At 45.9% G+C, this 27,767-nt stretch overlaps 10 protein-coding genes across 10 annotated transcripts; 8 read left to right on the plus strand and 2 right to left on the minus strand.

The window, feature by feature from the left end:
* Positions 1-874: 874 nt before the first annotated feature.
* C8R40DRAFT_1217986 (glycoside hydrolase) lies at positions 875-2,855 on the plus strand (the record flags this gene model as incomplete). Its single annotated transcript, XM_046233245.1, has 10 exons — positions 875-990; positions 1,054-1,410; positions 1,459-1,498; positions 1,556-1,606; positions 1,659-1,810; positions 1,877-1,900; positions 1,961-2,001; positions 2,061-2,158; positions 2,211-2,306; positions 2,360-2,855. 10 exons carry the CDS (start codon positions 875-877, stop codon positions 2,597-2,599), a joined length of 1,215 nt encoding a protein of 404 aa, XP_046080211.1. The 3' UTR covers positions 2,600-2,855.
* On the minus strand, positions 2,675-6,055 carry C8R40DRAFT_756250 (uncharacterized protein). The gene is made up of 13 exons (XM_046236130.1): positions 5,661-6,055; positions 5,186-5,612; positions 5,097-5,126; positions 4,960-5,046; positions 4,561-4,906; positions 4,410-4,502; positions 4,218-4,354; positions 3,845-4,168; positions 3,673-3,795; positions 3,514-3,623; positions 3,056-3,447; positions 2,843-2,996; positions 2,675-2,783 (listed from the first exon to the last, which is right to left on the minus strand). Exons 1-12 carry the CDS (start codon positions 5,828-5,830, stop codon positions 2,869-2,871), a joined length of 2,367 nt encoding a protein of 788 aa, XP_046080212.1. The 5' UTR covers positions 5,831-6,055; the 3' UTR covers positions 2,675-2,783; positions 2,843-2,868.
* Positions 6,056-6,086: 31 nt separating this feature from the next.
* On the plus strand, positions 6,087-8,077 carry C8R40DRAFT_1132102 (FAD dependent oxidoreductase; the record flags this gene model as incomplete). The annotated part of the gene is made up of 7 exons (XM_046229226.1): positions 6,087-6,393; positions 6,445-6,459; positions 6,510-6,811; positions 6,866-7,444; positions 7,504-7,542; positions 7,591-7,700; positions 7,762-8,077. The coding sequence occupies 7 exons, from the start codon at positions 6,087-6,089 to the stop codon at positions 7,877-7,879; spliced, it is 1,470 nt and encodes a 489-aa protein (XP_046080213.1). The 3' UTR covers positions 7,880-8,077.
* Positions 8,078-8,090: 13 nt separating this feature from the next.
* On the plus strand, positions 8,091-11,417 carry C8R40DRAFT_1177088 (uncharacterized protein; the record flags this gene model as incomplete). Its single annotated transcript, XM_046232623.1, has 9 exons — positions 8,091-8,511; positions 8,572-8,610; positions 8,663-8,982; positions 9,038-10,108; positions 10,162-10,410; positions 10,478-10,624; positions 10,677-10,809; positions 10,859-10,972; positions 11,023-11,417. The coding sequence occupies 9 exons, from the start codon at positions 8,091-8,093 to the stop codon at positions 11,415-11,417; spliced, it is 2,889 nt and encodes a 962-aa protein (XP_046080214.1).
* Positions 11,418-11,836: 419 nt separating this feature from the next.
* C8R40DRAFT_756354 (uncharacterized protein) lies at positions 11,837-13,400 on the plus strand. Its single transcript, XM_046236131.1, has 4 exons — positions 11,837-12,184; positions 12,322-12,760; positions 12,825-13,174; positions 13,231-13,400. The coding sequence occupies exons 1-4, from the start codon at positions 12,123-12,125 to the stop codon at positions 13,280-13,282; spliced, it is 903 nt and encodes a 300-aa protein (XP_046080215.1). The 5' UTR covers positions 11,837-12,122; the 3' UTR covers positions 13,283-13,400.
* A 118-nt stretch (positions 13,401-13,518) lies between these two features.
* Positions 13,519-15,044, minus strand: C8R40DRAFT_1177090 (mitochondrial carrier domain-containing protein; the record flags this gene model as incomplete). Its single annotated transcript, XM_046232624.1, has 4 exons — positions 13,519-14,419; positions 14,478-14,647; positions 14,704-14,874; positions 14,928-15,044. 4 exons carry the CDS (start codon positions 15,042-15,044, stop codon positions 13,519-13,521), a joined length of 1,359 nt encoding a protein of 452 aa, XP_046080216.1.
* A 180-nt stretch (positions 15,045-15,224) lies between these two features.
* C8R40DRAFT_756489 (fungal-specific transcription factor domain-containing protein) lies at positions 15,225-18,285 on the plus strand. The gene is made up of 13 exons (XM_046236133.1): positions 15,225-15,346; positions 15,416-15,421; positions 15,473-15,555; positions 15,613-15,632; positions 15,688-16,198; positions 16,251-16,598; positions 16,651-16,892; positions 16,947-17,094; positions 17,146-17,260; positions 17,323-17,570; positions 17,636-17,772; positions 17,830-17,853; positions 17,907-18,285. Exons 1-13 carry the CDS (start codon positions 15,280-15,282, stop codon positions 18,073-18,075), a joined length of 2,118 nt encoding a protein of 705 aa, XP_046080217.1. The 5' UTR covers positions 15,225-15,279; the 3' UTR covers positions 18,076-18,285.
* Positions 18,286-19,403: 1,118 nt separating this feature from the next.
* On the plus strand, positions 19,404-22,366 carry C8R40DRAFT_1132113 (acetyl-CoA synthetase-like protein). Its single transcript, XM_046229227.1, has 13 exons — positions 19,404-19,845; positions 19,895-20,296; positions 20,349-20,379; positions 20,429-20,504; positions 20,560-20,589; positions 20,653-20,860; positions 20,918-21,015; positions 21,068-21,245; positions 21,305-21,423; positions 21,482-21,522; positions 21,584-21,784; positions 21,837-21,999; positions 22,073-22,366. The coding sequence occupies exons 1-12, from the start codon at positions 19,484-19,486 to the stop codon at positions 21,981-21,983; spliced, it is 1,893 nt and encodes a 630-aa protein (XP_046080218.1). The 5' UTR covers positions 19,404-19,483; the 3' UTR covers positions 21,984-21,999; positions 22,073-22,366.
* C8R40DRAFT_1132120 (uncharacterized protein) lies at positions 22,367-25,076 on the plus strand. The gene is made up of 22 exons (XM_046229228.1): positions 22,367-22,681; positions 22,735-22,813; positions 22,869-22,882; positions 22,946-22,990; positions 23,048-23,067; positions 23,117-23,138; positions 23,190-23,199; positions 23,265-23,282; positions 23,343-23,368; positions 23,419-23,444; positions 23,501-23,535; positions 23,597-23,621; positions 23,681-23,692; positions 23,750-23,805; positions 23,854-23,954; positions 24,036-24,095; positions 24,149-24,176; positions 24,237-24,294; positions 24,356-24,380; positions 24,439-24,538; positions 24,607-24,699; positions 24,756-25,076. The coding sequence occupies exons 1-22, from the start codon at positions 22,536-22,538 to the stop codon at positions 24,933-24,935; spliced, it is 1,179 nt and encodes a 392-aa protein (XP_046080219.1). The 5' UTR covers positions 22,367-22,535; the 3' UTR covers positions 24,936-25,076.
* Positions 25,077-25,195: 119 nt separating this feature from the next.
* On the plus strand, positions 25,196-27,292 carry C8R40DRAFT_1177093 (DNA glycosylase; the record flags this gene model as incomplete). The annotated part of the gene is made up of 10 exons (XM_046232625.1): positions 25,196-25,570; positions 25,630-25,640; positions 25,709-25,724; positions 25,779-25,833; positions 25,889-25,899; positions 25,959-26,174; positions 26,231-26,416; positions 26,539-26,728; positions 26,782-27,172; positions 27,220-27,292. 10 exons carry the CDS (start codon positions 25,196-25,198, stop codon positions 27,290-27,292), a joined length of 1,524 nt encoding a protein of 507 aa, XP_046080220.1.
* Between the last annotated feature and the right edge of the window lie 475 nt (positions 27,293-27,767).

A 27,767-nucleotide genomic window follows, 5' to 3' on the forward strand; every position in this document is an offset into this window, starting at 1 on the left:
ATCATGCTTCTTTGTATCTGTAGTACTCGCAATAAAATTATTATCTTTGTCTGATCCTTATGTAATGAAAAGCATCTGGTACCAAGCAGGGTGCCATCCACGACAGTGGAGCCTAGTCTGGATTTGGATATTGGAACCTTTCCAGCAATATGAATATGTACAGTACACGACTGAGTTCCGAATATCTGTCCTGGTTACGGTAGTAAAGCCGCGGAGGTCTTGCTTTGTCATCAATGGTCCTTCAAAAAGCACTATGTTGCACTCAGGTTGCACTCAGACGCAATTCAGGCAATTTCTCGCCCTAAAAGTTGGAACACTGCTACAGTACTAAATTATATGGTTCTCTGTACACCGAGACATCGAAGACTCGCTATCACGAAGCTGCCGCCACATAAAGTCGAGCAATAACCTTTTGAGTTTAACACCATCGACTTCTCGCGGTTCTGGCACTTTGAAAAGGTAAACCTGTTGTCTCATTCTCCTTATCCATCAACTACCTTCACCCCTGCTCCCACTCCTGTGAACATGAAAGTGATGATTTTTCCATTCTTTTTAATCGCTCCTTTCCTGGGCATCGTCCTGCCATCATTATCCATTGCCAAACACGATAGGTCCCTTAGGCGTTTAGGCAAACGAGAACTCCAAAGCAAGGTCAAAACCGACGCATATAATGCCACTGGTCATGCTTTCGGCGACAACGTTCACCAGAAACGGGACGGGACAAAATATGTTTTCATGCACCATGTATGTTTGTACTGATTCGTCTATGCCAAATATCGGTTGACTGACACGACAACCCCTGTAGATTGTGGGAAGTAGGTCTTCGCTCATTAAAACTTGGTGATCGATTTTCTAACTTGTTCGATAGATACGTATGTGTCTGTATTCAAGTTCGCCGTACCACTCTTTTCACACTCCATCCCTTTCAAGTTACGAGTATACTCGTGACTCCTGGGCGACCGATCTTAACCAGATACGAGCCAAGGACATGTAAGTATCCTGTTTCATGATCCGGATTTTGTGTCATTTATATATCGTCTTCTTTGGTAATAGTGACGCTGTCGCGCTCAACGTCGGACGTGATTCCTGGCAACGGAGTCGCATCGAAGATGCCTATAGCGTTGCTGCCGCGGTAGGCATGTCCGTGTTCATATCTTTCGATTATACCTCTTTCGACTGCAGTGTGGACAACACTATAAAATGGGTTGATTCATTCAAAGGCTTACCAGCACAGTTCAAAGTCAATGGTCGGCCAATGATATCTAGCTACTCCGGAGAATGTTTAGGCCCAGATGGCTGGCAAACTATACGTGCTAAGACCGGTGGTTTTCTGATGCCATTCATCTATGGGAATGACGACCAGCAGTTCAAGAAGGGTTCGAGTTATGGATTTTTGGATTCCTGGTACTGGTATGTTTCTGGTCTCGTTTTCCTGAAATATACCAACAGTTCCGTTAGCTGGGGTTGTGCTTGGCCTCAGGGTAATTATAACAAGACAGTCCGTTCGTTTCTCCTCGAGTTTGTACATTTAATGACTTGACTGCTCTACCCATAGACTGGTGATGATCACTATTGTGCGTTGGCCGCACCTTCTACTCCACCTTTCGTTCTAAACAAGATGAGGTGTGATCGGTTCCATAGACATGGACATCTTCGAGAACAGATATGCCACCACCGTCAGTAGTTGGTTGTACACCCATTATAACTACAAGAACTTTTATCTTCGCGGTGACGAATGGCTACTTATCACTCGATGGGAACAGCTTATATCTATGCGGGACCAGCTGACGTTCGTCGAGATGGTGACCTGGTTCGTGCATCACTTGCCTTCAATCTAGTATCTTCGACCGACGATTGCACCGCGCTTGGCTTGCAGGAACGATTACGGTGAATCTGATTAGTATGTCTGACTATTTTGCACTTGTATAACCCGAATATCTCTGACAATTGTTGTCTGTAGCTTCGGTCCTGGGCCTTCTTCATCAGATTTGCAACCCTATGGTAAATAGGCATTCCCCGATCGTTTTGGGCCGCGATTAATCTCAAGTGAACTACCGTAGGTACCACCTGGGCTGACGGCTTTCCGCATAATGGGTTCTTCGACCTTTCCGCTTACTATATCGCCGCTTTCAAGACAGGCACGTACCCAAAAATCACGGTAAGATACCTTAGTATACCGGGCTCGCTGTATGCTGAACACGCAACCGTAGAAAGACACGATTTACTTCTGGCTACGCCCTCATCCAGCTGGTATCAATGCGAATAAGGACCCGTTGCCCAAGCCTGAAGGTTGGGATTGGACTTCGGTGAGCTCTGCAATCCGCATCGATGACTGTGATCCTGATTTGATTGGGGTTAGGACACTCTTTGGGCAGCAGTGTTCTGCTCGTCGACTTGCAACGTCACCCTTCAAGTCGGAGCTTACTCGCAAGATTTCAATAATTTGCCTCACGGGGTCAACAAGATTAGTATTCCGTTGAAAGCTCTCGGGTTCGTAACAGTGAAGATGAGCAGGAATGGCCAGCAGGTAATCAACCATACTCCGAGTGATTTCCAGTACCGGGAATCCATAGATCACTGTTCGTATTTTCGTGCTTGATACGTGCTGTCCTTGCGTTAATCGTCTGTCTGTTCAGACAATTATAACGCTTATGTTGGCTCTGCCAGTACGTCGTCGCCAGTCTCAATCCGACTGCTCTGCTAACTTTCTTCATTTTCAGGCGCCAATATTTAGAACTGCCAAAGTGGTCTCCCCGGACCTCTTGCCTTTCATCTCCCTTTCGCTTTAGAAGCTAAGGTCTTCACCTGTGTAGCCACTTGAGTTTATATATTTGAAACATACCAGTACCACGCAGGAGACGAGAGCCATTAAGATCCAAGCTTGACAGTCAACACCTCTAAAAGATTCATCAACCTCTGCGTTTCGTATTCCACTCGGTTACTGTTCCCAGATTGAAAAGCCTCCGCAAGCGCGGGGAAGGGGGTCCCTTCATATCCTAAAATACTTTGAGATTAGCGTTGACTAGATAATTTTGATGCACTTTTTTGCCCTTGCCTTGTTCTCTATCTGGCCCAACAATCAAATTTTTGAACCATGGTCTCTCTGGAAGTCCTTCATCTGACAGAAATCCGCGCTCAAACATCATTGACTTTTTATTGGCATTGGCAACCCGAATATATGCCTGCCAGATTTCTTCCTCGAACCATTTCAAGGAGGTCTGGCTCACAAACTGCCCGAGCCAGCCGGAGTAAGGATGGTAAGGCCTGGCATACAAACCAGGAGTTGTTGGGCCAAAAATACGTGAGCTGAACGAAGGGGACTTCCCGACTATGGTGTCGAAGAAGTTGAGTCGTGATTGGTTCTTTTCTTCTTCTAGCTCTGCAGAAGCTGCTCGAAGTCTAGCGATAGATTTACGTAGTACGTGAAGGCTTTTGGAGGCGTTGAATCTGGTCTCCACGCTGCGTTCAACCTTTTCAATCAACTCCGCGAGAGCCAACGTGAACGAGGCCCACCTTGTTAGATAATCATCCAAAGCAGAGGCTCCGCGCGAAATATTTAAAGGAAGTATCAGCGAGTCTGCGAGGCGAAGGGTCATGAGTCCAAGATGCCTTGCGACTGCTATCTGTAATCTACTGAGCACATGAAGTTGAAAAAAATAGTATAGACATTACATGTCGGTGGAATCCCGGATCTCCATATATCTGCATCCATCTGTGAGAGTCGTAAATGGAGTGATAATGGTAGGGAATATCGAATTCAGTGACACCCTTGAACATCTGGTCGCTTGCTGCAATCTATGTATGGTCAATGACCTTTACTATGGGAAACATACTGAACGCTTACTCCCAGTCGAAGCAAAAACACAGCATGATCACTTCCAAGGCCTAACATTTGTATCCCTGTCGCGTTCGGCCGGGAGTCTAGCGCTTCGACAGAGTCATGCTCGAAGCCTCTATCATGCCTGGCGTCCCATAAGGTCTTCCCTTTTACAGTAGGATGGGGTATATCCTGCGCCGTGCGTTGTATCAAGTCACTGAGTGATGGCGTGCCGTAAATGAGCCATCTTGGACCGGCAGCAGAAATGTCGACGTTGAGATAAGCCACTGCGTATCGAGAAAGCCATTCCCCAAAATCCTCACCATACTCAGTACTTCCTACTAGGCCAGCCTATACAGATCATTTGGATATTATTTTTATCCACAGGGAAATGACGTACCTCCTCTGCATCCCAGCTAGTGAATAGGATGGTCCGGAGCGGTTTCCATCCTGTACGAAGAAGCGCCCCAAAAGCCCGAACGACTTCTAACAACGATACAGTGCCGCTGACGGGATCCGCAGCGCCTAAAATCCAAGCTTTTCGGTAGGCGTAAGCTGCATTGTACTGGCACCGATATGGAGGAAGTCCTACCGTCTCTGTGGCACCCTAAAACTACAACTTCATCTTTGATGTGACCAGGAATAGCTGCCATAGTATTCCATATAGGGGCGGGAGCGCGGTCAACTTGAGAAAGATATTCTATCACTTCTTTGGAAAAAGTTTGAAATTCAAGAATGCGAACCTCGGTTAATCAATCGCACAACTTTGCTACTGATAGAATCATTGAACATTCCACTTTCCTCCATCAAGGCTTGGGCAGTCTTCCAGCTGATAGGAATACTTAGAATAGAAAGAACGTTACTTGGCTCTTGTCGAGAAGCATTTTGATAAGCTGGATAACCTGGTGTAGATATGTCCCCTGGGTATATATACAACATATGCGCAGACCCTCGCTGGACGGAAGATGGATTTCGGGCAGGTCCATGAGGATAGATCGCATACTTGTTCTGGGCAGTGACGCGCCCATCATCACGGATATCAGTATACATGAGTAGCCCAATGGCACCAGAGAATTGAGCGTTCTCGACCTGCGGAGGTTAGCGGTTCTTGTGAACAAAGAATTCCAGGACGCTAGGCTTACTTTGATGCCCCGATAAACTTCCCCATATCTAGCTAAAGCAATTTTTCCAGTCAAGTTGACGCCTGCTGAAAGAAGGGCTTCAAAGTCCTGAAGAAAAATCAGGATCAATATTGAGTGATTAGAGAATTTAGTTTTGCCTGCTTGGTTCCATAATTCACGTACACTAGCTGGAATTCCATGCAAACATGAATGAATAATTATGGATGCGAACAAGGTGATTACATACCTTTCCCTCTACCATGCCATCCGCGCTGTAATAATGCCAAGTGGGGACATCGTTTTGAGAATTATAAGCGTCTTCATCCAAGGGATCTCCTTCCTCAGCTAAATTTGCAGCCCACGTTGTCTGACCATATTGATCTAAAACCTCTACGTCCTGTTGCTTCGGGGTGTCAAGATCAGGATAATAAACATCTATCCAAGCAGTCGGTTGGCTGACACGATCTTTTGCAGTCAGTCGAAGAGTCGCGTTACGTGATTCTGGTGAACCGGCCTGAAAGATGGACTCTGCAATACGGGAAATTCCCAGTTCGTCTTGGAAGATCTGAAGCACCCTCTTTGCAAGAGTCGCATCACGTGGGGATCCGGGGGTATGAGGCCTCTTGGAGAATTCCTTCGAAAAATCTCGAGCTGTATCGCGACTGGGAATCGACCTGGTGGACAATCAACGATTTGAGATTGAGGTTGAGGAGCAGACGTACAAAAAGAGTGGTTCAATTTCGGTTCTCCTGTTTGCAAAGTCACTAGAGGTCGTCAATAATCCTGAAAGGCAGAATCCTATGATGATCAAGCCGACGGTCAGGCATAGAAAACGGTCTCGCAGGTGGCTATGGTCCTTCTCGAAATTCTCCTGTCGTTTTTCGGTCCTCATATTGATCCTGTACTATCAACATTCGAGAAGATATATAACAATTTCGGTTTGAATGGATAGAGAAGCCACCAGAAGTAAAGTTTTGTCATGGAAGGAGGTCCGTTACTTGATTACAATACCATTTGAGAAAAATTGTATTGTAAGTACCGTGTCCGTGTCAAGCTTCAGGAGAACGGATTCGGGATTGAGCTTAACTGTTCACGGAAAGTTATTCAAACCGCTTCCGAGTCAGCGCGCTGGATGACTAAGCTAAAAGATGGCTTTCGTTCAGTCCACGCTGTCTGTGCCAACTTCACAGCTACAAATATCTCAAAATGTCTTCAACTCAACGAGAAATGTAGTCAAATGCTTGCCGGTGCAAAATCCTACCAAATCTTTCTGGATCGATTCCCCAGATGCCAATCCGTTGGCAAAGGAAGGAAGTACAGGCCTTCTTCCTACAGCAGCCGATATATGTATCATTGGCTCAGGAATCACAGGTGTTTCAGTCGCCTATCATCTAGCAACTCGCTTTATGGGAAAGGAACCGTTGAAGATTATCCTACTTGAGGCGAGAGATTTTTGTTAGCGATCATCGAGATACTCGGAGTACATAGTTATTGATCAGAAGACAGGCTCTGGGGCAACAGGTGAACTTGCTGCTGTATCCCTCAGTGAAGGTTCTCATCGTGGTTTCCAGGACGGAATGGAGGCCATCTAACACCGAATGTTTTCTTTGATTTCTGCAATTACAAAGCACGATATGGTCAGCAAGAGGCTTTGAAAGCGCTTGAGCTGGAAAATCACACAGCAATGGGTATTTTGGAATTTATATCCTCACAGAACATAGCAGGCGCAGTGGATCTAGTCGCTGGGGGACACCTCACAGCGTTCGTGACCAATGATGAATTTCTGCGTGCGAAGGAAGACTACGATGCTGTCAAGGCAGCCGGCATAGATCTTTCAAATGTGGAGTGGCTAAGTAAGGAAGACATGCTCTCGGTTTGTCTAGTCTTTTCCATTCATAAATCGCCAATTTAAAGCATCATAATGCAGATCTACGGAGTCTCGTTCCCTGGAGCTAGATACGGTGGACACAATCTTTGGCCCCTTAAACTTGTCACACATCTATACAACTTTGCCAAATCGAATCTCTCTCTCTCTCTTCATACCTCTACTCCGGTCAACACTGTCGAAAGGAACAGTGAAACGACTAACTCTCATCGCTGGAAACTTCATACACCGCGCGGTCCCATATCGTGCTCATACGTTGTCCATGCCACAAACGCCTATGCTTCCCATCTCATACCACACCTTCGTGGGTCCGTTGGTATTGTGCCTACCCGGGGTCAAGTCGTGGCCGTCAGGGCAAGTACATCCCTCGATAAACTGAGTGGTAGGCCATCATGGGACGCAAACGACGGTTTTGAGTACTGGTTTCCCCGTCCGGTTGCCTCCAGTTTAGAACATCCACTGTACATCCTTGGTGGGGGTAGAGAGGCGGAATCTCACTTTGCACACGGTGAAATAGACGATTCCAAATCCAACAAAGAAGTAGCACAAGTTCTTAGGGAATTTCTCCCGGGCTTGTTTCCAGGTAAGTTCGAACGAGGAACGGAACCGGAGATGGAATGGGTCAGTTTTCATGCCCTACTTTTACGCCTTGACTCTAATTGAATCGAATTGTTCAATAGACCGGAATAATGGGGTTCACTCAATCCAGGGATCCATTCGTGGGTCCAACTCTTTTGCAGTCTCTGCACCATCTCACCGGATTTCAGGTTGGCCCAGTAGGCGGCTATGATGCTTCAAACACCAAACATTCAAACTTTGATGGCCAGTTCGTTGCTGCTGGATACTCTGGTCATGGAATGCCCCGTGCGTTCGCCTGGTAAATTATTTCTTTTTAGTAGTTCAATGCATTTCACCGTTGAACCTCCTGATTCTCACAGCGCAGAAGTTATCGCATCGATGATATTTGCGGAGTTCCATGGTACAATATGGAACGCTCCGAAGTGGCTGCCTCACCACTTCTTGACATCCAGCTTGGCAGATCAACCAGATGCTTAACTGTAATGTATATGATGCGTTTGAGTAGGCGATTGAGTCTCAGTCCTGGTAGCAGCTGGATTGTATCTGTATCTGTAGTTTGGATTTATGTATGTTCGATGTGGCAGTCGCGTCAAAGACGCGTTTCGACAACACGATCACGTGGTGACCATTACGGCACACCTTAAATTCTCGAGTGGTTGATGATGCCCAATCTTAGCGAGCAACCACGATGTCAGCGCTGCCTGCGACTCCTCAGCGCATAACGTCCCACACTCACTCACACTCTGTCTCTGTCTCCCTTCCTCATGGCCTTTCCCCTGTTTCTCCGTATACACCGCTTTCATTGCGGTCCTTTGCCTCAACGTCATCAGGTTCTTTGAACCCGTCGCCATCGTCGACATTAGCCACGCCTGCTAGTATACGAAACTTGCATAACCATTCCGGGTTCAGTTCTCCTCCAATCACTCGAGTAAAAAAGATCTCCTGGGCTTCACCGTCCCCAGCTGGTCATTCACCTTCGGATAGTCTACCCAGTATTGCGGATTTGGCTCGTAATTGGAGGTCTAGAGCCAACGAGAACGGCATCAAGGTCGCGAATAATCCTAAACAAAGCATAGTTGATGATTTTTCCCTTTTGGATGATGAAGATGGTGTGTCGTCACATCGTTGTTTTTTTTTTTGAGATAACTTACTCACATATGTCCATACAGCCAGTTTTGCGAGCGAACAAGTCTGCGACGAAGATGAAGGTGAGCTCTTCGCAGCAGCCTTTTGTTCTTTGCTTACTGTAAAGCTTTCAAGCGTTGCTACCGGCTCCGTTCATGTCGACTCAGCGACGCCGTGCGCTCTCCCATGCGGGTTTGGTTCCACAGTATTCTACTTCCTCAGACGCGCCTTATAGTGCACCAAGAGCCAGGAATCGACCTCCGCTTGCTCCGCTGTCTCCTGTCACGCGGCGGATGGCACCGTCATCACCTCTTCAGGCACGTAGATCCAGTTTAGTCAATCATCAAAATGTGATGGCCACTCCTCCGCCCAACCGACAGTTGGCGGAACGTCTTCGTCTGAAAGGCAGTCTCACAGATCCTGCGCAACTTAGGAGGCGAGAAGTTTATGACGCGGTATGCTATCTTTTATACTGCATATATGCGCGAGTATTGACATGTTCTACCCAAGGTTCTTCCCCCGAGTGACGTTTCTTTCGACCGCGATCTGTTTGACATTCATGAGGACGAACACGATGAAGATTACGAGCTTGCATACAACTCGTATCGCCACGACCTGTACGACTATCATTATCAACCGGAACCTTCTGTCAGTATGCGCGAGACGCACTCCGATATCGAAGAGGAACAATATGAGGTTGAATATCCAACTCTTCCTCCTCAACTGAAGCAGAATCCAAACCAGTATTATTACCATTTTCAGGAACAGCAACTTCTTCCTCCGTCATATAACAATCATCAGACGATCTACCCCCCTGGACTGGTCCATCCTGCTGCATCTCGTGGCCCAGCATATACTCCCTCGATGGGCCAGGTTCTAAACGTTCCCATGTACCATGACCCCCAACTCTCTCCACAGTATCCGATTCATCAAATCACGCAACTGGCGCCTGCACATATTCCTATGCCACTTTCTCGTACTCAAGCTCTAACTAGTCTGGAGGCCTCCCTTCCCGCATCCTCTAATGCATCTTCTAAAGTCTCTACTCCTGTGCCTGTTCGTGCGCAGATATCAAACGCGATGGCAAACCCTAAATGTTGTTCCATTTGTGCTCGTAGACCTCCTTCCTTGACGCGCCTTGCTATTCTCACCCCCTGCGCACATGCTTTGTGCCCCGCATGCTTGACTAGTGCGCTCAACATCGTGGGTGAAAAGGACATGGAGTGCGCTGGATGCCGTGCCAAGGTTGCCGATTTTAAGCTTGTATCCATTACAGCAGATGAAGGAGTCGCTGAGAAAGTAGAAGATAACTCTAGTTCTCCATCTAAGGCGCAGGAGCCGAAGCAACTCACCCATGATAATCTCCTCTATAATTGCGAGTTGAACGAGAATCAAACATTCGATATTAGTGACCTAGATGAAACCGACTTCTTCAGCGACGAGAATCTGCGAGCAAGCACACCTCCACCGAAAGTAAAGGGCATGGGTCGTGTATTCGAATCAGGCACTGTTTCTGGTGTTGAACAAGCTGCCACAAAGTATCATGATCCCGTTGTGTTAAGAATTGACAACGTTCCTTGGGTCAGTCACCATGTTTTGTAACTCCAGGTGTCTCTTAACATAATCTTTTCTAGGATATTACTCCACCGCGAATCTCTGCTTGGCTTGATCAACCCATTGTTCGTGTACATGTTCTTTTAGATAAAAAGGGCAAGACCATGAGCCATGCGTTTGTCGAGGTAGAAGACGAAATCATAGCAGGCAAAATCCTCAGAGGAGAAGTTCAAGCAAACGGTCTTCGCCGAGGTAGTGTGCTTGGCAAAGGGAAAAGAGCTCGGGGTGTCACTGTGACGAGGAGTTCTCAAGGTGAACTCATGAGCGCCGTACGTATTATTGATCACTATATAGCTATCAATACTTTGCTGATCCCGATTATGTCTTTTTGTATAGCTATTCCCTTCCTGGCTCGGTTCCTTCGATGGTTCCAGGCCTTCTCTCGCTGGTATTGACAACGACCGGGTTGTGGCAGCCTTGGAGAGTGGATTGATGACTGAGAGCGAAGTTGCTTGTTTGCTATATCTCATTCGTTCTCCGGATGTGAGCCTCTAATTGTTGTTCACGGGACCCGTGCTCACTTTTTGATCAACAGGCCCACTTCCTTAAAGTCCCTTCGTTGCCTTTCCACTCCCTTGTCAGCCTATTGGCCAAGTTCCCTGCTGATATTGACTCGAGGGTATTCTGGAGCAGCTCCCTTCGCGATGTCTTGTTCGATGTTGTCGTTGGTAAGACTTTGATTTTCTTGTGAAAATCCGTCGCTCACGGTGACTACAGCTGCCATTCAAGTGCTCATTGCACGTATCGATCAGAGAAAGAATGAAAATGACGATGGAGCGTATCCCTTTGATCTTGTCGACACTCTGATTAAAGTAGCCTCTGCTTGTCAAGGTTCGTTCCTCTCCCTGTTCAGAGTAATTGGCACTTATATGTTTTTTCAGTCTTCACTGCACAACAGAAATCTCAACTAGCCAAATTTTCCAATAAGGAAGAACCTGCTCGTCCGTTGTCTGCCTGCGGTTCTGACTCCGACGCGCATTCTAGTGTTCGAGCGCCTGACCATGCCGACCCTACCGATGCAGATGTCGAAGACGAAGACGGTGAAAATGATCCACAAGGTGATGCTTCCCTAAGTGAAGAATCGCATCCGTCTTCAGATGAGGTTCGCACTCCCAGTAGCACCACTGCTGCGAACAGTTCATCGTCATCATCCCCAGAGATTGATAGCATTGCTTCCGCTCAGGACCATATGCGCGATGATATCGCGAGAGAATTTGGAGTTGAAGCTCAGCTGGTTGAAGCTTTAATCCAACGCCTATCAATGACTCAGCGTTAAACAGCGTTTCCTTTCGACAACCACACCTCGGTTTTCTTGTGTTCCTACTGTGTTTCCTTGCTCTACCTCGCTTTCGTTTGTTTGTTTTCGGTCTTTGGAATCCTCAGTGTTGCATTTCCGTTCCTGAATTGTCCGTATGTATGCATTGTATGCATGCCTTTCTGAAGTACTTGGTAGCCTTGATTGATGGACTCCTCTCCCTATGCTTTCGAAGTTCTTTCGCATTATGAATCCTCCTTTCACCATGGTCCTTTACCGGTTACCGCTCATGTTCTTTCCTCATCCTCACATTACCCTCTTCTCGCTGTCGAAGTGTTTTCGAAAAAAAAAACTTCTTTTCATATCCGTATTACTCGTTAATTCTTAATCGTGCATCAACGTATGCACCAATAAAAGTGGACGAAGAATGATTGCCATCAAAATTGAAACCGAACGTTTTCTTGCAACGGTTTCTAAGCCTCAGTGAAAATCCTGCTCCTACGAGATAGTAGAATCATTCGGCTTAGATCGGCCCGGTCTACTTACAAGCCGGGAAACGCGAGATTATGTAAAACCTGTGGCCGCGGCACTTTAATCGATTTTCATCAGTGACTCGCTCAGGCGAAGCTGGCAACCTGCAATCATTATGTTGAACGTTATCATCATACGACACTCCTGCTTGGTACCTGCTTCTTACTACTAGTACAAGCTGAGCAACTTCTATTTATGGCATTCGTCGAGGGGACTGCGTTAGGCTCAGCATTCATCCTTTGTTGTGAAACTCCATTGTCAGTCCAATTGGTCACCATGATCATACTACTTTTGGCCAGCGTTGGCCCTCGCTTTGGCTGTCCCTCTACTATTGTTCCACCATACCTTAGCCACCGTTGGATGCCATGGACCACATTCTCAATGTTATATAAAGGGCTAGGTTCTTTACTGCTTCACTACCCAACGAATCTTGTCACTTGTACCAAAGGTGTATGCCCAGCTACTTTCCAAGCACAGGAATCACTAGTTTACGCCTCTGCAAGATCCCACAAACTTCCGCCTCTTCTGCCATCCCTCGGCTTCTATCTCGAATAAAGAATCTTGCTTCTCGCTGCTCCCTATCCAAACTTCGGCCGCGCTCGAGATCAATGGCTACCACTACCGTGCCCAGTAGGTCCTCATACAGGACCACACTTCCTTCGTCAAAAGCAATGGTCACCTTCACATCGTTTGGAATTTACAATTTTGACGCTGGGTCTTCGGAAATTATCGGCACGAATGATCCCCCAAACAGGGAACCAACTCATGCTCGCCCCAAGGAGCCTCAATCACGCCAATCTACGCTTACAGCTGCGCATATTCAGGATACTCAGGTATGCATCTGAAGCTTATTTTTTACTCCTCCTAATTTTAATGTTCTGTACTCCGGCCACATAGGACTCGAAACAACATTGCAGTAATCCTCCTGCTCCTGCAAGCCAACTCGCCAAAAAGATTCTTGCTCGGCCTCCTTCTCTAAACGGTCCACCTGGTCCACGCATTCCGATGAAGTTTGTCGTGCTGGCTCCGATCGCCACCGAAGCTGATGCAGAGGATACATCGGACGATTCTGTATCCGATGCTGGGGTTAGTACAAGCACTGCTAGCCTTAGCAGCAGCACTTGTCGAACCAGTGGAGACGACAACTCTGAGATGGACGAGCCGACTTTGAGGCCTTTGACGGTCCCTCCTTGGCATATGAAGTCCAGGCGTCCGAATGTTTGCGCCACTGCCGCCACGAGTCTGCAGTGAGTTCCATTTTCAGTGGACTCCTTGTCCACTCTGACCACCCTTTCCCTTGTAGACCTCACCCTCCATACACCGCGCTGGATGGACCAATGCGTTTCCCGTTCTAGTACTGTATTTATATCTAGTGGGTTATCCTGTCTGTATGTTACCATGTACTTTAAGTTGCGGACTACATATATTGCACTCTGATACATACACTTCCGTGAATTGGGATGAACTGGGAGAAAGGTTTGTTCCGACTAATGCTGTAGCATCTAAAACTACGACAATTACAAGATAGATTACTATTAAGGAAGTATCCACATATTTACCACCCTCCCACGTCAGGTCCCAAACAGATGTACTACGAGAACCATGCCGTTAAACCGTCGTAAACCACAAAAACGATACCGCTACTGGGTACGGCCCTCGCCATAGACATCCCGCAACCTGAATAAAGACCTTTTGCACCATGCGTGCGGTAAATTTTGAGAAAGGTTTCTAGAAAAGACATTGATTCTATGCTGACTCTTGCAGCCCCAGCAAGTGCCTTGCTATTACTGATTGTTTGCCTGATAGCTGAGGTAGGTATAATAGAAGAAGGTTTAGGAGCAGCCCCGGATGAAGAGGCGGTCGCAGACGGATAGGTAGGAGAGGAAGATGCGGAAGATGGTGAGGAAGATATTGGTGGGATGGATGAAGAGGAAGTCGACCACTCCCTCGCCGCGCTGGACGCGCGTTTCTGATACGTCCGCATCTCACGCAACTCCTCTTCAGTCTGCATTGCACTTTTCACTGTATCTGCCGGGTATAATGCAGCGACGCATACCGCACCAGATATCGCACCCGAAAAAGCCGATTCCCAAGGTAGTAGTGTGGATGGATTATTTTCAGCCGGAAGAACGCCTGGATCGGCTTTTGCTCTCCGGTCCTTCAAAACTCTCGCGACCCACTCCTTGACCGCGAACCACACAGCTGTACCTCCGGTTTCGCGGAGGACGGTTCCAGTATGGCCTAGCCATAAGCCACGAAAACCATTGGTCGCAACTACGTTTCGGGCGATGGAGAACGGGCCAGGGAGGTGAGAACTTGCCACCGGCGCGGATGCAGTAGTTGCAGGATAAGGAGAGTAGATAGATGCGGACGATGGATTTTTGGGTAGATGTTTAGGTGTTATGGGAACATGTATAGGCGGGATGCGTGCAGGCGTCGGGGTAGTCATCATTTGGACTTGTAGTTTACATTTAACCAATTCTATCGGTGTTCTGAAACATAAAGTTAGATTCAATTTTTCCCTCAACGTGAGATGAAGACTGAACAGACAATATGAACGACGTGGCAGCCCCTGCCCCTGCAGCCGCTAGACAGAGTTGTGGGATGGTCAATTCATCTGAAGAGGCATTATAACGGCGTATGACATTTTTTAAGGACGAATATGAGACAAATAGCGCTGCAGTCTCTGCCATAGAGCCTACAAGAGGTACCGGAAGGCCCTATAAAGAATGAAGTAAATATTTTCTCTAGCCGCAGATATACATAGTTTACTCACGCGATATAGTCCTTTGAATCCTTCGTCGCGCCACGTCTGCATGAGACAGTCCATAGGGCCTTTGAACCGTGGCTGACCATCCGAGCTCGGTGGTGACAGAAGCTGAGATTGAAGACGGACTTTGGCCAAGTCAAATGGGTATTCAAAAACTTCCGAAACCATTCCTGCAATCTAAATACCTAGAATTAACACAAAATACAGCAAGAGAGTCATGTTCTGCTTACACTTCCAAATGCAATATCTAAAACTGCTGCTCTCATCGATATGACTGCATCCTCCCCGACAGAATTTTGGTTGACTTCATTGTTCGAACTAGGCCGTGATGCACCATCCGAGTGCATAGTCTAGGGTAAGCTGCCTAGAAAGAATAGAAAGCCCTGTTTGTAGATTTTAGATAACGAGCACTGTGATTTTCTGAAGAATCAATGCATTGGGTATTTGACAAATGAAGGTTCTTCAGGCTCGGGCACTCTTGCCGGCAACGCGTTACAGATGCCGAAGCTCCGGTTCTCTTCACTCCTCCCCCACTCCCGCGAGCCCGCTGTGCGCATTTCTTTCTTTGCAAACTATACATCCATGCCGTCCGATAAGAAACGGCCAACCAGGCTTCAGAATGCCTGCGATTTCTGTAAAATGAAGAAAAGTTCAGTCTGTGCTTCGTTCGTGTATCCAAAACCTAATTTCTAATCTATTTCGACGCGTCAACTTGAAGTTCGCTGTAAGTCACAATTTATACGTTTTATCTCCCATTATATTCAACATACCACAGGCGACAGCGCTACAAGACCCGATAATATATGCACCAATTGCTTGAAGGAAGATATCAACTGTACTCATACTATTGGAAAGAAGGTACACAACTGGCTTCGTCCAGGGACTCAACTTTGAACTGATTTCCCCTCTAATCAGAAACGCGGTCCAAGGACAGGGTAGATATTATCAGCTCCGATACGTGTTCCTTGCTAAGCTGTCGTGAATATCCAGGACTTCCATTCGCAAGCACGCCGCTTCCGTTCAAGCTATAATCGGCGCTGTGATTGCGGAACCTGAAACTTACGCTGTACCAGAAGACCCCAATGTTGTTCGGAAAATGCTATTAGATCTTTCATATCACGCACGCTCCCTCGAAAGACAGGTTTCTCGATGGAAGCAAGCCGCGACGCAACAAGGGACACCTGGGCCAATGTATCCCGCTGTTGAGACTTCGTTGAATATTCTCGGCTGTCAGGAGAGTGATAGCGATTCCGATGGATTCGATTTGTCAGAAAGTGATACCGACCTTCTCGCAGGCTCCCTAAGAGAAATCAAGATAATAACAGGTGGCAAAGAGGATCCAATAATACGGCATTATGGTAAAACAAGCAATATGACAATGATGAAAACGGCAGTCAGAATCAAGAAGGAGATTCTAGGGGATCAAATGCAACTTCCCTCTTGTAATGGGCACGGGGGCGAAAAGTTTCTGCGACGACAAGAGTTCTGGAGCTTGTATCCTGTCAGTTTTTCATCGTCACTATGCGATCAACTTTAAACATACCATCCCCTAGTGGCAACTTGAAGGAGAAGAACGACAGCCATTGACGTTTCCCGAGAATGATCTCCTTTGCGAACTCGTCACTTCTTACTTCACCTATTTCCAACCCTACATCCCGTTGTTACACCGTCCGTCATTTGAGAGAGCAGTTTCCGAAGGTTTGCATCTCCGAGATCCCAGGTTTGGGACTGTCCTCCTGGGCGTATGTGCTGTCGCCTCTCGAATTTCGGAGGATCCTCGTAATCTTGTCGAAGGGGCAGGCGCTAAATATTCATCGGGATGGCCATGGTACAAGCAAACCTTGCCTCTGAGAACGACCTTTGCAAAAGCACCGACATTATATGACCTGCAAACATGCTGTGTAAGTCCCCAGGTCTGCACATTGTCAGTTCTGACCGAAGTGGTCGTCTCAGTTATCAGCAATGTACCTCATGGGTACATCTGCTTCGGATTCGATGTGGACTGTCGTGGGACTCGGAATACGCATCGCGCAAGACATGGGTTTGCATAGGAAGAAAAAGCGACGACCTGAAGGTCCGTTGAATTGGAGAACACTAAAAAGCGAACTTTGTACGCGCGCGTTCTGGGTGCTGCTGAATTTTGATGTGGTTTCGAGTCTCTCATTCGGCCGTCCGAGAGCTACCAGTAGCGAAGAGTGAGTCAATGATGATATTTAGATGAAGGAGCCGTCTTCTTTACTCCCGCGCAGTTTTGATCTCGAGTGGCCGATGGAATGTGACGACGAGTATTGGGAAAACGAAAATCCTGAACAGCCTACCGATGTTCCTTCTAGGATCTCCTTCTTCGTTCACTATTGCAAGTTGCTCGAGATCCTAGGTTTTGCACAACGTGCACTTGTAAGTGCTGAAATAATCGTGAAAATGTGTTTCAATATCGTTGAATCCTAGTATCCCACCAACAAATCAAAAACTGGCAAGTACATGGGCGTTGGCTGGGAACAGGATGCAGTCATAGAACTTGATTCTGCTCTTAATCAATGGTCATCGTCTGTTCCCGAGTACCGTAAGCTGGTCCAACTTTCTTACTATACTGCGTTCTAAAGTTATATGATTCTTGCATGTTAGTAAAATGGGATTCCAGTAGAGAGGACGGGTTGTTCTTTCGCCAGTCTGCTGTGTTAATTATGTTTTATTATTGGACCCAGATGCAGGTACACGGCCGGTTTCTTCGAGAATTACCCGGAAAGAATGGGTATTCGCTTCCACCCCCATCGTCTCCTGCAATGACCATTTGTGCGAATGCCGCAAGATGTTGTGTTCGGGTTATAGAAGTTCAGCGACAACATCAAGCTCAATTTCCTGTTATCTTCATAGTAAGTACATTTTCGATCGCATTTTCAGTTCTCGTTTCTAGTTCTCGTTATGACAATTGCTTTAGGTTCCGGTGTTTAGTACTGCGATTATATTGCTCTTATGCAGTTGGACGAAGAGGAAAACGGAATCGCCTTCGAACATAAACAAAGAAATGCAGGAGGTACATTGCTGCTTGGATGTCATATCTACGTATGAAAGGATGTAACTAGCCCTTTTCGTTCAAGATGAGTATTCCAAACATTTTGACTATCCTTCTAGCTATCAAACAGCAGGTCGATTGCAGTGAGCATCTCGGACTGCGCCAAGCGACGCCTTTCGCTGACCAAGTTCTGAAGCGATATCCTGCGTTCCGTCATTTCCATGGGCGATCAGCACTTCCAGGATAATGGTGCTAATTCGGGAACATCAAACACATGTTCCGAGCATTCCAATGGTCCAATTTCACAAGGTAAACACAATCATGTTTTTGTCGTTGATTCTACTCGCCGAAACACAACTAATTGAACCCAACTATTCGATGAAGACCGAGGTAGCTCAACTGGTAACAGCAGTACCTCAGCTTCACCATTCTCGTTCGATCGTGATATTTTTGGACCTGGTCCACTCTACCCCTCGAGTGACATGTATGCAAACAAAAGTCTCTCGAATGCTTCTTATTCAGGCTCCGAATTATTTGGTGACCCTCAGTACTTGCAGATGGATGGTGTGATACAGGGAGGAAGTATAGTGGCAGCATCGGAAGAAAATTGGTCGTCTTTCATGGAGCAAGTGGATGAAATTTTACACTCTGTGGCTGTGGGTGATATCGCAGAAGGAAGTAATAATATTACTATATTTTAGTCTTGACTATCATTATCCAGAACATACGAAGATACGTTAATCAACACTATTAATGTACCGTATGTACATATAATGAGATTACTATGTGGTGTACGGTAGAAGAGGAGCACTGTGATCGTATTGACTCTTCCGACAATTCAGTTCAGCAGTCATACTCGTTGCTGTATCTTGTTGCCGTCCTGCGACCCTCCCCTTCGCACTCGATGCGCTTCTTCTCCTCATCTTCTGTAAGTCCCAGCAGTATCGCTTCGAGTCGGCATGACGCCCGCTTCATAATACCTGGCCACACAAATATTGAGGGTATTGTCTTCAGCCGTAGTAACTTCTAGTAACTTCAAGATGGGATTTTCCAGGATTTTCCACTCATCTTGATTCTTCGATTCATTCGTTATATAAAAAAGTCGATTTGCAAGTACTGATTCTTACTGCTTTTTTGTGATATAACACGATAAATCGCCAACTCAACAGCACCTACATCACCTTGCTTGCAAGGTCTATTGCACTCCGGAAGTTAAGTTGTTTTGTGCAGGCACGTTTTGGTTGTGCTTGGCCTCATGCTTTTGCCAAATGTTTACAAACATCCAGAGCTCTGTGCTTGCTTTGCGGCGCACATAAGGTGCGCCGCAATCTTTCCTCAATACTCAGATTAATCAAACAAATTTCCACAAGGCTTTTGAAGTGTGTATATCCTGTAGTGCACCTTATGTGCCTTGTTTTTTTCACTTGATACTTGAACTAAAATCTACACCTTGACAAAGACACTCAGATGATGCTTAGACCACACTTTTTGCATACATAAATCCTGTATCATTCCCTAGTTCCTGCCATACCAGTTCTAGTATGAATTTAACTGAAATTTATCCTTTCCCAAGCAAGGTGCAGTCCACAACAGTGGAGCCTAGTATACATTTTGAATTCCGAAAATAAGTTCTTTTGGGTCGGCTTGGGAATAATGAGGTAAATGAATTTGATGCGCCAGACAGCCCGGGGTCAGCTGCTTCTGCGGTTCAACGATGTGTTGTAAGAGCGAGGGCCTGCTTCGACTTTGCTCCTTATCTTATTCTTGGCGAACATGTCACTAGTCCCTTGCGCCAGGCTTCTCATATCGAACCAACGATTCCACTGGGGATGGCGAAAAGCTTCGACATTGTCTGTTGTGCAAGGAGCCTCGCACCCACCACTTGAGACCAAAACTCTTTCTGAATATTTCACCCAAGAAATTCTCCAGAGACACAGTACAAGACCTGCTTTAATATGCTCATCTGAAAAACCTAGAGCGCACGGTGGCCCTTCTTCTAGGAACTTGGGCAAAGTTTCCCATCTGGCATGGGACTTCGACGAGTTTGAAAGACATATAGATGCTGTTTCGAGAGGGTTGCTGTCGATGGGCGTGCAGAAAGGTGATAGAATTGGTATCATAATGGGCAACAACAGGTACGTGTAACTTCTGCTGATTCTTGTGTTCTTACAAACAGTTTATCAGCGCCTATGCCATTCTCCAATGGGCTGCAGCCCGAATTGGCGCCATCCTTGCCACAATAAATCCTTCATACCGTATAGACGAATTGGTCGGTACTCTACGACTGGTCGGAATCAAACACCTCATCATTGTGCCTAGCTTGCGCACCTCTCAGTATTTGAAACTCCTCCTCGAGCGATTTCCTTCCCTAGCTAGTTCGAATCCAGGTGACATCCAAGAACTAGAACTGCCAGAGTTGCGTAACCTGATCGTTGTGAACAACGATGATGAGTATGAATTGGTCAAGGCTGCTACCGACTGGAGGGAGATCATACTTTGGAGAGAAGACACATGGGAAGCCAAATCAGTTCGGGATATTGCTCGAAGCCTGAATAAGGACGAAGTCATTAATTTGCAATTTACTAGGTAGGTTTCCATGAGCCCTCATCATGGAAGTCCTCCGGTTGAATTCATGCAGTGGTACCACCGGCGCGCCTAAAGCTGTATCTGTATGTTGACAGGTGTCTTCCTGTGTCGAAAATTCTTCTTACCCAGCAGCTCACACACTACAACCTTTTAAACAACGGCATATCTATAGGCCGCAACATGAATATTAGCGAGAAGGATATCTTATGTGAGTGTACCTAAATTCTTCTCTGTAGTTAACGTCACTTATCCTCAAGGTCCAGGCAACGTCCCTCCCTTATTTCATTGTTTTGATGAGTCAACTCCTGTTGCATTTTGCACAAGCCTTGTTCTAACATTTTTGACTTCGTCTCTACGTTTGGTCCTCGGAAACCTCGCTTTCTGGTCGCATTCCGCCTGCGTCGTATACCCGTCTGAATTGTTCGACCCTGTAGCTATTGTAGATACGCTGATCAATGAAAAATGTAGTGCTCTGCATGGAGTGCCTACACATTTTCTGGGCGTCCTGTCTGAGGTGGAAAAGAGGAAGAGTCAAGGAGAGGGGGTCGATTTGAGTAATTTGCGGTTCGTATCCCTTCAGAAAGAAATAATTATATATACAGACTCTGATATGTTCCATAGGACTGGAATCGCTGCGGGCACCAGTGTACCTATCGATCTAATGCGCAGACTGATATCTGAAATGAATCTACGTGACTTGACGAACGCCTATGGAATGAGTGAGTCCTTGTTTGTGCTTCTAGTTCACTTATATTTCATAATCTTTTGTAGCCGAAACTAGTCCTGTCTCGTTCCAAACCACCCCCGCCGACCCCATTATCAAACGCGTTGAGACTGTCGGTAAAGCTCTTCCGCACGTCAAAGCCAAGATAATTGATCCGAAAGGTAATGTCGTTCCTGTGGGCTTACCGGGAGAAGTCTGTGTGGGCGGATATCTAGTGCAGAAAGGGTACGTCCACTGAGTATGCACTTTCCTTCATTTTTTCTCACAGTGTGTCTACGGATCAGATATTGGAATGACGAGGAGCACACGCGTCAAGTCACGCATAAAGACGCTGGAGATGACGACACAGTTTGGATGCATACTGGAGATGAGGGTATATTAGACGAAGAAGGCTATTTGAGGAGTACGTGCTGTCGATGTAACAAGTTCCTATTCTCATTCTCTTGACCGATGATCCGCAGTTGTTGGTAGAATTAAAGATATCATAATCCGCGGAGGGGAGGTATACCCGTCTTTTTGTTATCGCAAAGACTGTGGAGCTCACGAGTCCGATTTTACTCTAGAACCTCTTTCCAATACAAGTAGAGAATGTTTTACTCGCCGATCACAGCATTCGTGAAGCAGCCGTCGTTTCTGTCCCACACAAGGAATTCGGAGAAGTGGTGGGAGCATGGATTGTCCGAAGTACTGGGACTGCTTCCGGACATCCTCGATCATCACGAACTGATATCAGGAATCTGGTCAGAGAAAAGATGAATCCACAAGTGCGCTTATTTTCTGCCCCTCCATCTTGTTGCATCCCCTTATCGTTCTTAGACTGCACCGGCGTGGGTGTGGTTTGTAGGCGAGGACGGCGTACCAGATGAACTTCCGAAGACAGCCAGTGGGAAGGTGATGAAGCACGTCCTGAGGAAGTGGAGCAAGGAACTTGCGGAACGGGGCATTGGGAAGGTGATAACCTGAGAATTTGTGCATGCTTGTAAGAAGTTCTCAATTTGTATATTGTGTTGGAATTCGAGTCATTTGCGATTTTTATTTCTTGTTTCTTGTAGATGTTCATCTGTTTTCAGATCCGTGCATCAGCTGCGGCAGTGCTTCTCAATGATCACACGAACAAGCTGGTTTCAACAAATAGTCTCGAGACATTATCCAATCTTTACTCGTCATTGGATGATGCATAAGGCTGGTGATGCCGAAACGAAGCTGTTAGCATCTATCGTGGGATAGCTTGACGATTGTGTATTGGTACTCATACTGTGGTATATAGGCCTACAAAGGCAAACACCAGCTTCACCTGTTACTTGAAATGCTCTCATCCATCTTCATCTTTTACTGTTATAGCCACTCGTCCTCGAGATCACCATTGAAAGCCCGATCCGAATCAAGTCTAAAATCACCAACTTCTGACACGTCCTGATTTTTGACTTATATCCCGATTCAGCTGTTCCACTCCCATACTCGTTCCTCACAGTTGGTGAAACTCTCTCATCCACATAGATGTTCTTCATATAAGTAATGGGGGCAACACAAAGCCCCTTCTCGACTCTCACTGTTTACCCTGTGCTGTATGTAATACTTGCTGTCATGGCTATCGTATTTCGAACTAGATCGGAAGAGATTGCGCTCGGGATGACTTTGTTGGGCCTTTTCTTATCTTCTGTGTATGTCTTCATTCTAGCAGATTTGGACTCTGAAAAATCTAACGATCTCATAGACTATATGGTCTTGCCCTTTCACAACTTTACACCTATTACAAGCGTTTTCCACGCGACCCACTCAGCGTGAAGGTGCTTGTATGTGATATTCCATCACCCTATGTCAATTTTACGCATATACACCATTTAAAAGGTTGTGGCAACTGCGTAAGTATCCAAGTAGAATTCTAGTATCTTATCGCTTTTAAACGGTGTACCAAATCACACAAGCATCCTGGATACGGTTTCGGTTTTACTTGAATGCCATGCATGCTGGTAGGACATTGCTTTGGTCTGAAAACCCTCAGAGCTCTCTCATCTTCTTGTGTGCAGGTACTATCTGGTGACAACAGGTTCATCAATTCTCTTTTCTTCTCGTCGGTTGCATCTCACCTTCCTCAGGTCCCATGACTTTAGCCGTATGGTAAGCGTAGACTTCATGTTGCAGAATGGTCCACTAATATATCCAATGTAGGAGTCTCAATGTGTGTGGTTCATCACCTGAACTTCGAATTGGATCTCCATTATTCATTATTTTAATGTTTACCAGGCTGAACTCGCAGTTTCGGTTTGTGGTTTCTCCGTTGAGCGCCAGCAATTCACGAAGAAGTTTGTGTTTGTCCCATAGATGTTCATATCTGGTATCGCGGAAGCGTACGTATCAACACAATGTGCAGGGAACACGATCACGAACTTTATCGTAGTTTCATGACCTATCGAGTTTGGATGCGTAAGCCTTAACAATTCTGGTCGGATATTCGATTCAAACAGAAAAATACACGACAGTGAGCGGCCGGCAAAACGTACTAACATGCGCGCTGGCGAGTATTTGTTGGAAGGAGTGGAACTCGTATATTCACGGTCATAATTTGCTCCTACTAGCTTTGCTTTGCTCTGTTGCATTTCAGTATGTCGCTACCGAGTTAATACGGGTCTGTCTGGATTAACAAAACATATCTCTCCCAGCTAGTGGTGAAGGTATGAATTAATCCCTATAATCTGGCCGGTTAAATGTTTAACATGTTGTTATCCCAGTTTCTGCTGCCGAATTTCTAGAGCTCAGTCGATTCGCAAAGTTTGGAAGCGTAAAGGCAAGGGTAGCACTATAGCGAAATATTATCTACCTCTAAATGATTTAGGTTCCAAGTGTTCTTCGTCTGGGTAGTGCATCGCTGTGCGATACAGGGATTGCTGTTTCATTGTGCTATTTTCTCCAGAAGAAGCGCACTGGATACAAGAGGTTAGTCAACTTAACCCGAATGATACTTAGTAGAACCAGTAGGAGCTTCGGACTGCTGATGAAGCATATTGCCACACTCAGAACAGATGAAATCATTGACCACTTAATGCTGTTCTCTATCAATTCTGGCCTCATCACAAGGTATGTTGTAAATCTTCTGGTTGATGGTTGTATTTTGAACATTTGGAAACCAGCGTCGCATCCATCGCGTGTTTGATTACGGTAAGAGCATATAACAATGAACTTGGTTCCAAACGCCACTCAGAAATTTTGGTGCCTTAGTATCTAGCAATACCCAAAACCTGGGTCTATCTCACTCTTTGTTTTCTGATAAGTCGGTGTGAGTTGTATCAGCAAAGCAGAACACCTGAGTAGCTGACTCTTCTTTTGATACCATTCAGTGTATAGCAACACTTTCCTTTGCGCGTATGTCACTTGAGAACCTTTGCACATTCCAAGACGTGATCTTACGAAATTTTATTAGCCTTAACTCGCGGCAGATACTGCAAAACGAAAGTAATGACATGGACACTCCGGTGTTACCCCGTTTTAGCAGAGGTTTAAGCAGAGGAACTCCCGAGAAAGTACGTGGCACTGTCTTAATCACTATGTAATCACTTTTCTCATCCATAATATTAAACTTACGGTGTAGAATAACACTCACTCACGACCTACACAGATTGACGTTTTTGTAGTAACAGAAACAATCACCACAAGCGATGATATACGTCATAATATCTCCCAGGTAGGATCTTTATACATGTATCAAAAATCATCGCAATCGTGATATCTTTCCAAAAGACATCAAGGAACAGCAGCTTGAACAGTGGGGTCAAAGAGCGGCTTGATTCAAGCCAGGGAATTAGTCCCACTCTTTGTTCTGAGGTCGAGTCTGGAAGCTTTTCCAGTCTTTCAAGCTTCAGTGGTGTGAGTGTGCATGAAGAAATGAAAGAAGTTCCTCGAGCGGTCATTCGAGGATGAATCATTGAATCAAGAAGTTTTTGTATCCACTATGTATATTCGAATTATTTATGAATTCAATAGTATCCACTGCTCAGAAAGCTGTCTCTCGCTCCGCTATCATGCTACAGAGGAGGACCGGAACCATCTAGCTCATAACCGTCGCCACGGTTAACAGCAGCAGTTAGCCTGCAGTTAGCCAGGCCGCCTTTCCATGTGCTAGTCATGTGATGACTTCGAAATTTGCAGCAGTCGCTGGAGCTAAGCTAGTACCAACCTCAATGACGAAACGAAAGCGTATTCAAGAAGAAACCGAACTCCCAACTTCCACGAGAAGCACTGATCAGCGTATCTTTCAAAATGATACTCATTTGTCGAAACCACGAAAAAATGGTAGAAAACGGGGCTCTCCAAAGAGTACAAGACTCGGATGCGAGACTTCAACAGAAGCCTCGCCAGACGGCCCCACTGTCGAAGAGGTTGATCCTATTTTTCCTGGACATTCAAAATCGAGCCATATTGTGTCATCACCATTGCCCATCCGGAAAGCTCTATTGAAATGGTATGCTACTGTCTGTACCGACCGTGGCATGCCATGGAGGAAGCCACATGATGTCAATCTGGACATGAAGGGACGGGCACAAAGAGCTTATGAAGTGAGTGATCTGCTCGATGCCATCTTCACTGACATGAAAAAACTTGTGCATTTTGACAGGTATGGGTGAGGTGAGTAAGGCTTTATCTTTCTAATGCCAGAGTAGCTGTTGAACTTGGGATTGGCATCCTATTCAAAGTGAAATAATGCTACAGGTAAGTTGTGTGGTGAATATATATCCAAGTTATTTGAGCGAAGTTGTGGTCCAGCAAACACAGGTTGCTACCGTCATTCCTTACTACAATGCATGGATGAAGAAGTCAGGTGCTCAATCTCCTGTCACATTCTGTTCTCAACATGTTATATAGATTTCCAACAGTTGTTGACCTTGTAAGTACTATTTTTACAGGTTCTGTGATGTTTCATGGTCACCATTGAGTATGTCTTAGGCAAAATCATCAGTGGATGAAGTGAATGCACTATGGAAAGGATTGGGCTACTATTCCAGAGCTAGTCGCTTGCTGGCCGCAGCTCAGATAGTCGTTCGAGACTATCAAGGCAGACTGCCCAACAATGCAAAAGAGATGGAGGCCCACATACCAGGGATTGGGCGTTACAGTGCAGGTGCCATAAGTTCTATTGCCTATGGAGAACGTGTTCCTGTGGTAAGATAAAATCAGCTGAATTGTTTGTCCTGATGATAAGAGTTCTACCTCCATAGGTTGATGGAAATGTACACCGTCTTTTCAGTCGATTTTTAGTGCTTCATGCACCCCCAAAATCAAAGGCCACTCAGGATATTCTTTGGGCTGCAGCCACGGCTATGGTAGAACATGAATATGATGATGCGGACTATCCCGGAGACATTAATCAAGCACTCATTGAGTTAGGTAGTACAATCTGCAGGGTACGTGATCCTTGTTGTGGGGATTGTCCTTTAAATCCCTGGTGTGGTGCATATAACAATGCAATAGGGGTGAAACATTTCAGCATCTTTGCACACACATCTTGTTAACTTATTAATGACAGCATCAGTCATTACCTGACATCGAAGATCTTTGTGACTTGTGTGAGCCGTTGACAAAAGAAAACGGTGTCACGGTTTATCCGATGAAAGCTAAAAAGAAAAAAGCAAGGGTCGAGTTAGACGTTGTTAGCATTGTTGAGTGGCGGTCGATAGATGATCGGCAGTTTCTACTGGTCAGACGGCCAGACAAAGGTTTCATCTCTCTGATTTCTCATAAATCCTTCTAATTTCACTGTAATATACAGGCCTTCTTGCTGGGCTTTATGAGTTTCCGACAACATATATGGCCTCAGCTCCGGCATTAATGGAAATTCCATCAGACTTAGTTCATCAACAACTGCTTGACGTCCTCGAGGATTCAGTGTTACCTTGCAAAGAAAAGTCTCTTCAAAGCCTTGAGCCCAAGTGCTCTAGCAGTCCCGAATATCGTGTGGTGAATGTAACTCCGATGGGGGACGTATCCCATGTATTCTCTCATATCAAGAAAACTTACCGCGTTCAATGGGTTGTGATCGAGGGCGGCACACAGCCGCCTCTGCTCAAATGTGGTCCTGGACAACCAAGTTTGGACCATGGAGAATATAACACTCCCAAGAATGCTTTCTGGGCGTCTGTTACCAGCGTGACAAAAGCGAAGTATGTGTATTCAGTTCGGAGCATTTGCGTAACTCACACTATGATAGTATTTCTACAGGTGTTGACAAAATTTGGAAATATGCCTTGACAATTTGGGAGACTCAGGAGGTCTATTCGTAGGATATTAAATAACACTCCGTAAAGCGGTCAGAATCCAATCTTTCGGAGAACACCTGATTACAAAGGCCGCTGAACTTACATATCTCCGGTAAGCTCGGTACACAACGATACTGCCTCGGGCAAGCCTCGGGAGGAAAGGAAGTCTCTATGCTGCCGTATATCCCAAATACATCTATCTCCTGATTCCAGCCAGGTTTGCACTGACAGCCTGAACTGTATTGATTTATAACGTTGAACCATGGCTGTTTTGTAGTTTTCACTAAGAGCCCATGATTGAGAGAGACTCGGTAGGATTTAAGGTCGAAATTTAGTTTGATGAAGTGTATGTAAGTCAAACCCTCATCCTTAAGCTTTCACCGAGGCAGCTCCATCTCCTATCGTTGTCGTAGGCTTGAACATCCTTATTCGGCAGGCTTCAGCTTCCAGCTCCGTGGCGCACGCAACACATCAATTTAAACTCATGCAGATTGGCGCA

This window comes from Lentinula edodes (assembly GCF_021015755.1).
Source record: "Lentinula edodes strain Le(Bin) 0899 ss11 chromosome Unknown C8R40scaffold_59, whole genome shotgun sequence".
Lineage (NCBI taxonomy): Eukaryota > Fungi > Basidiomycota > Agaricomycetes > Agaricales > Omphalotaceae > Lentinula > Lentinula edodes.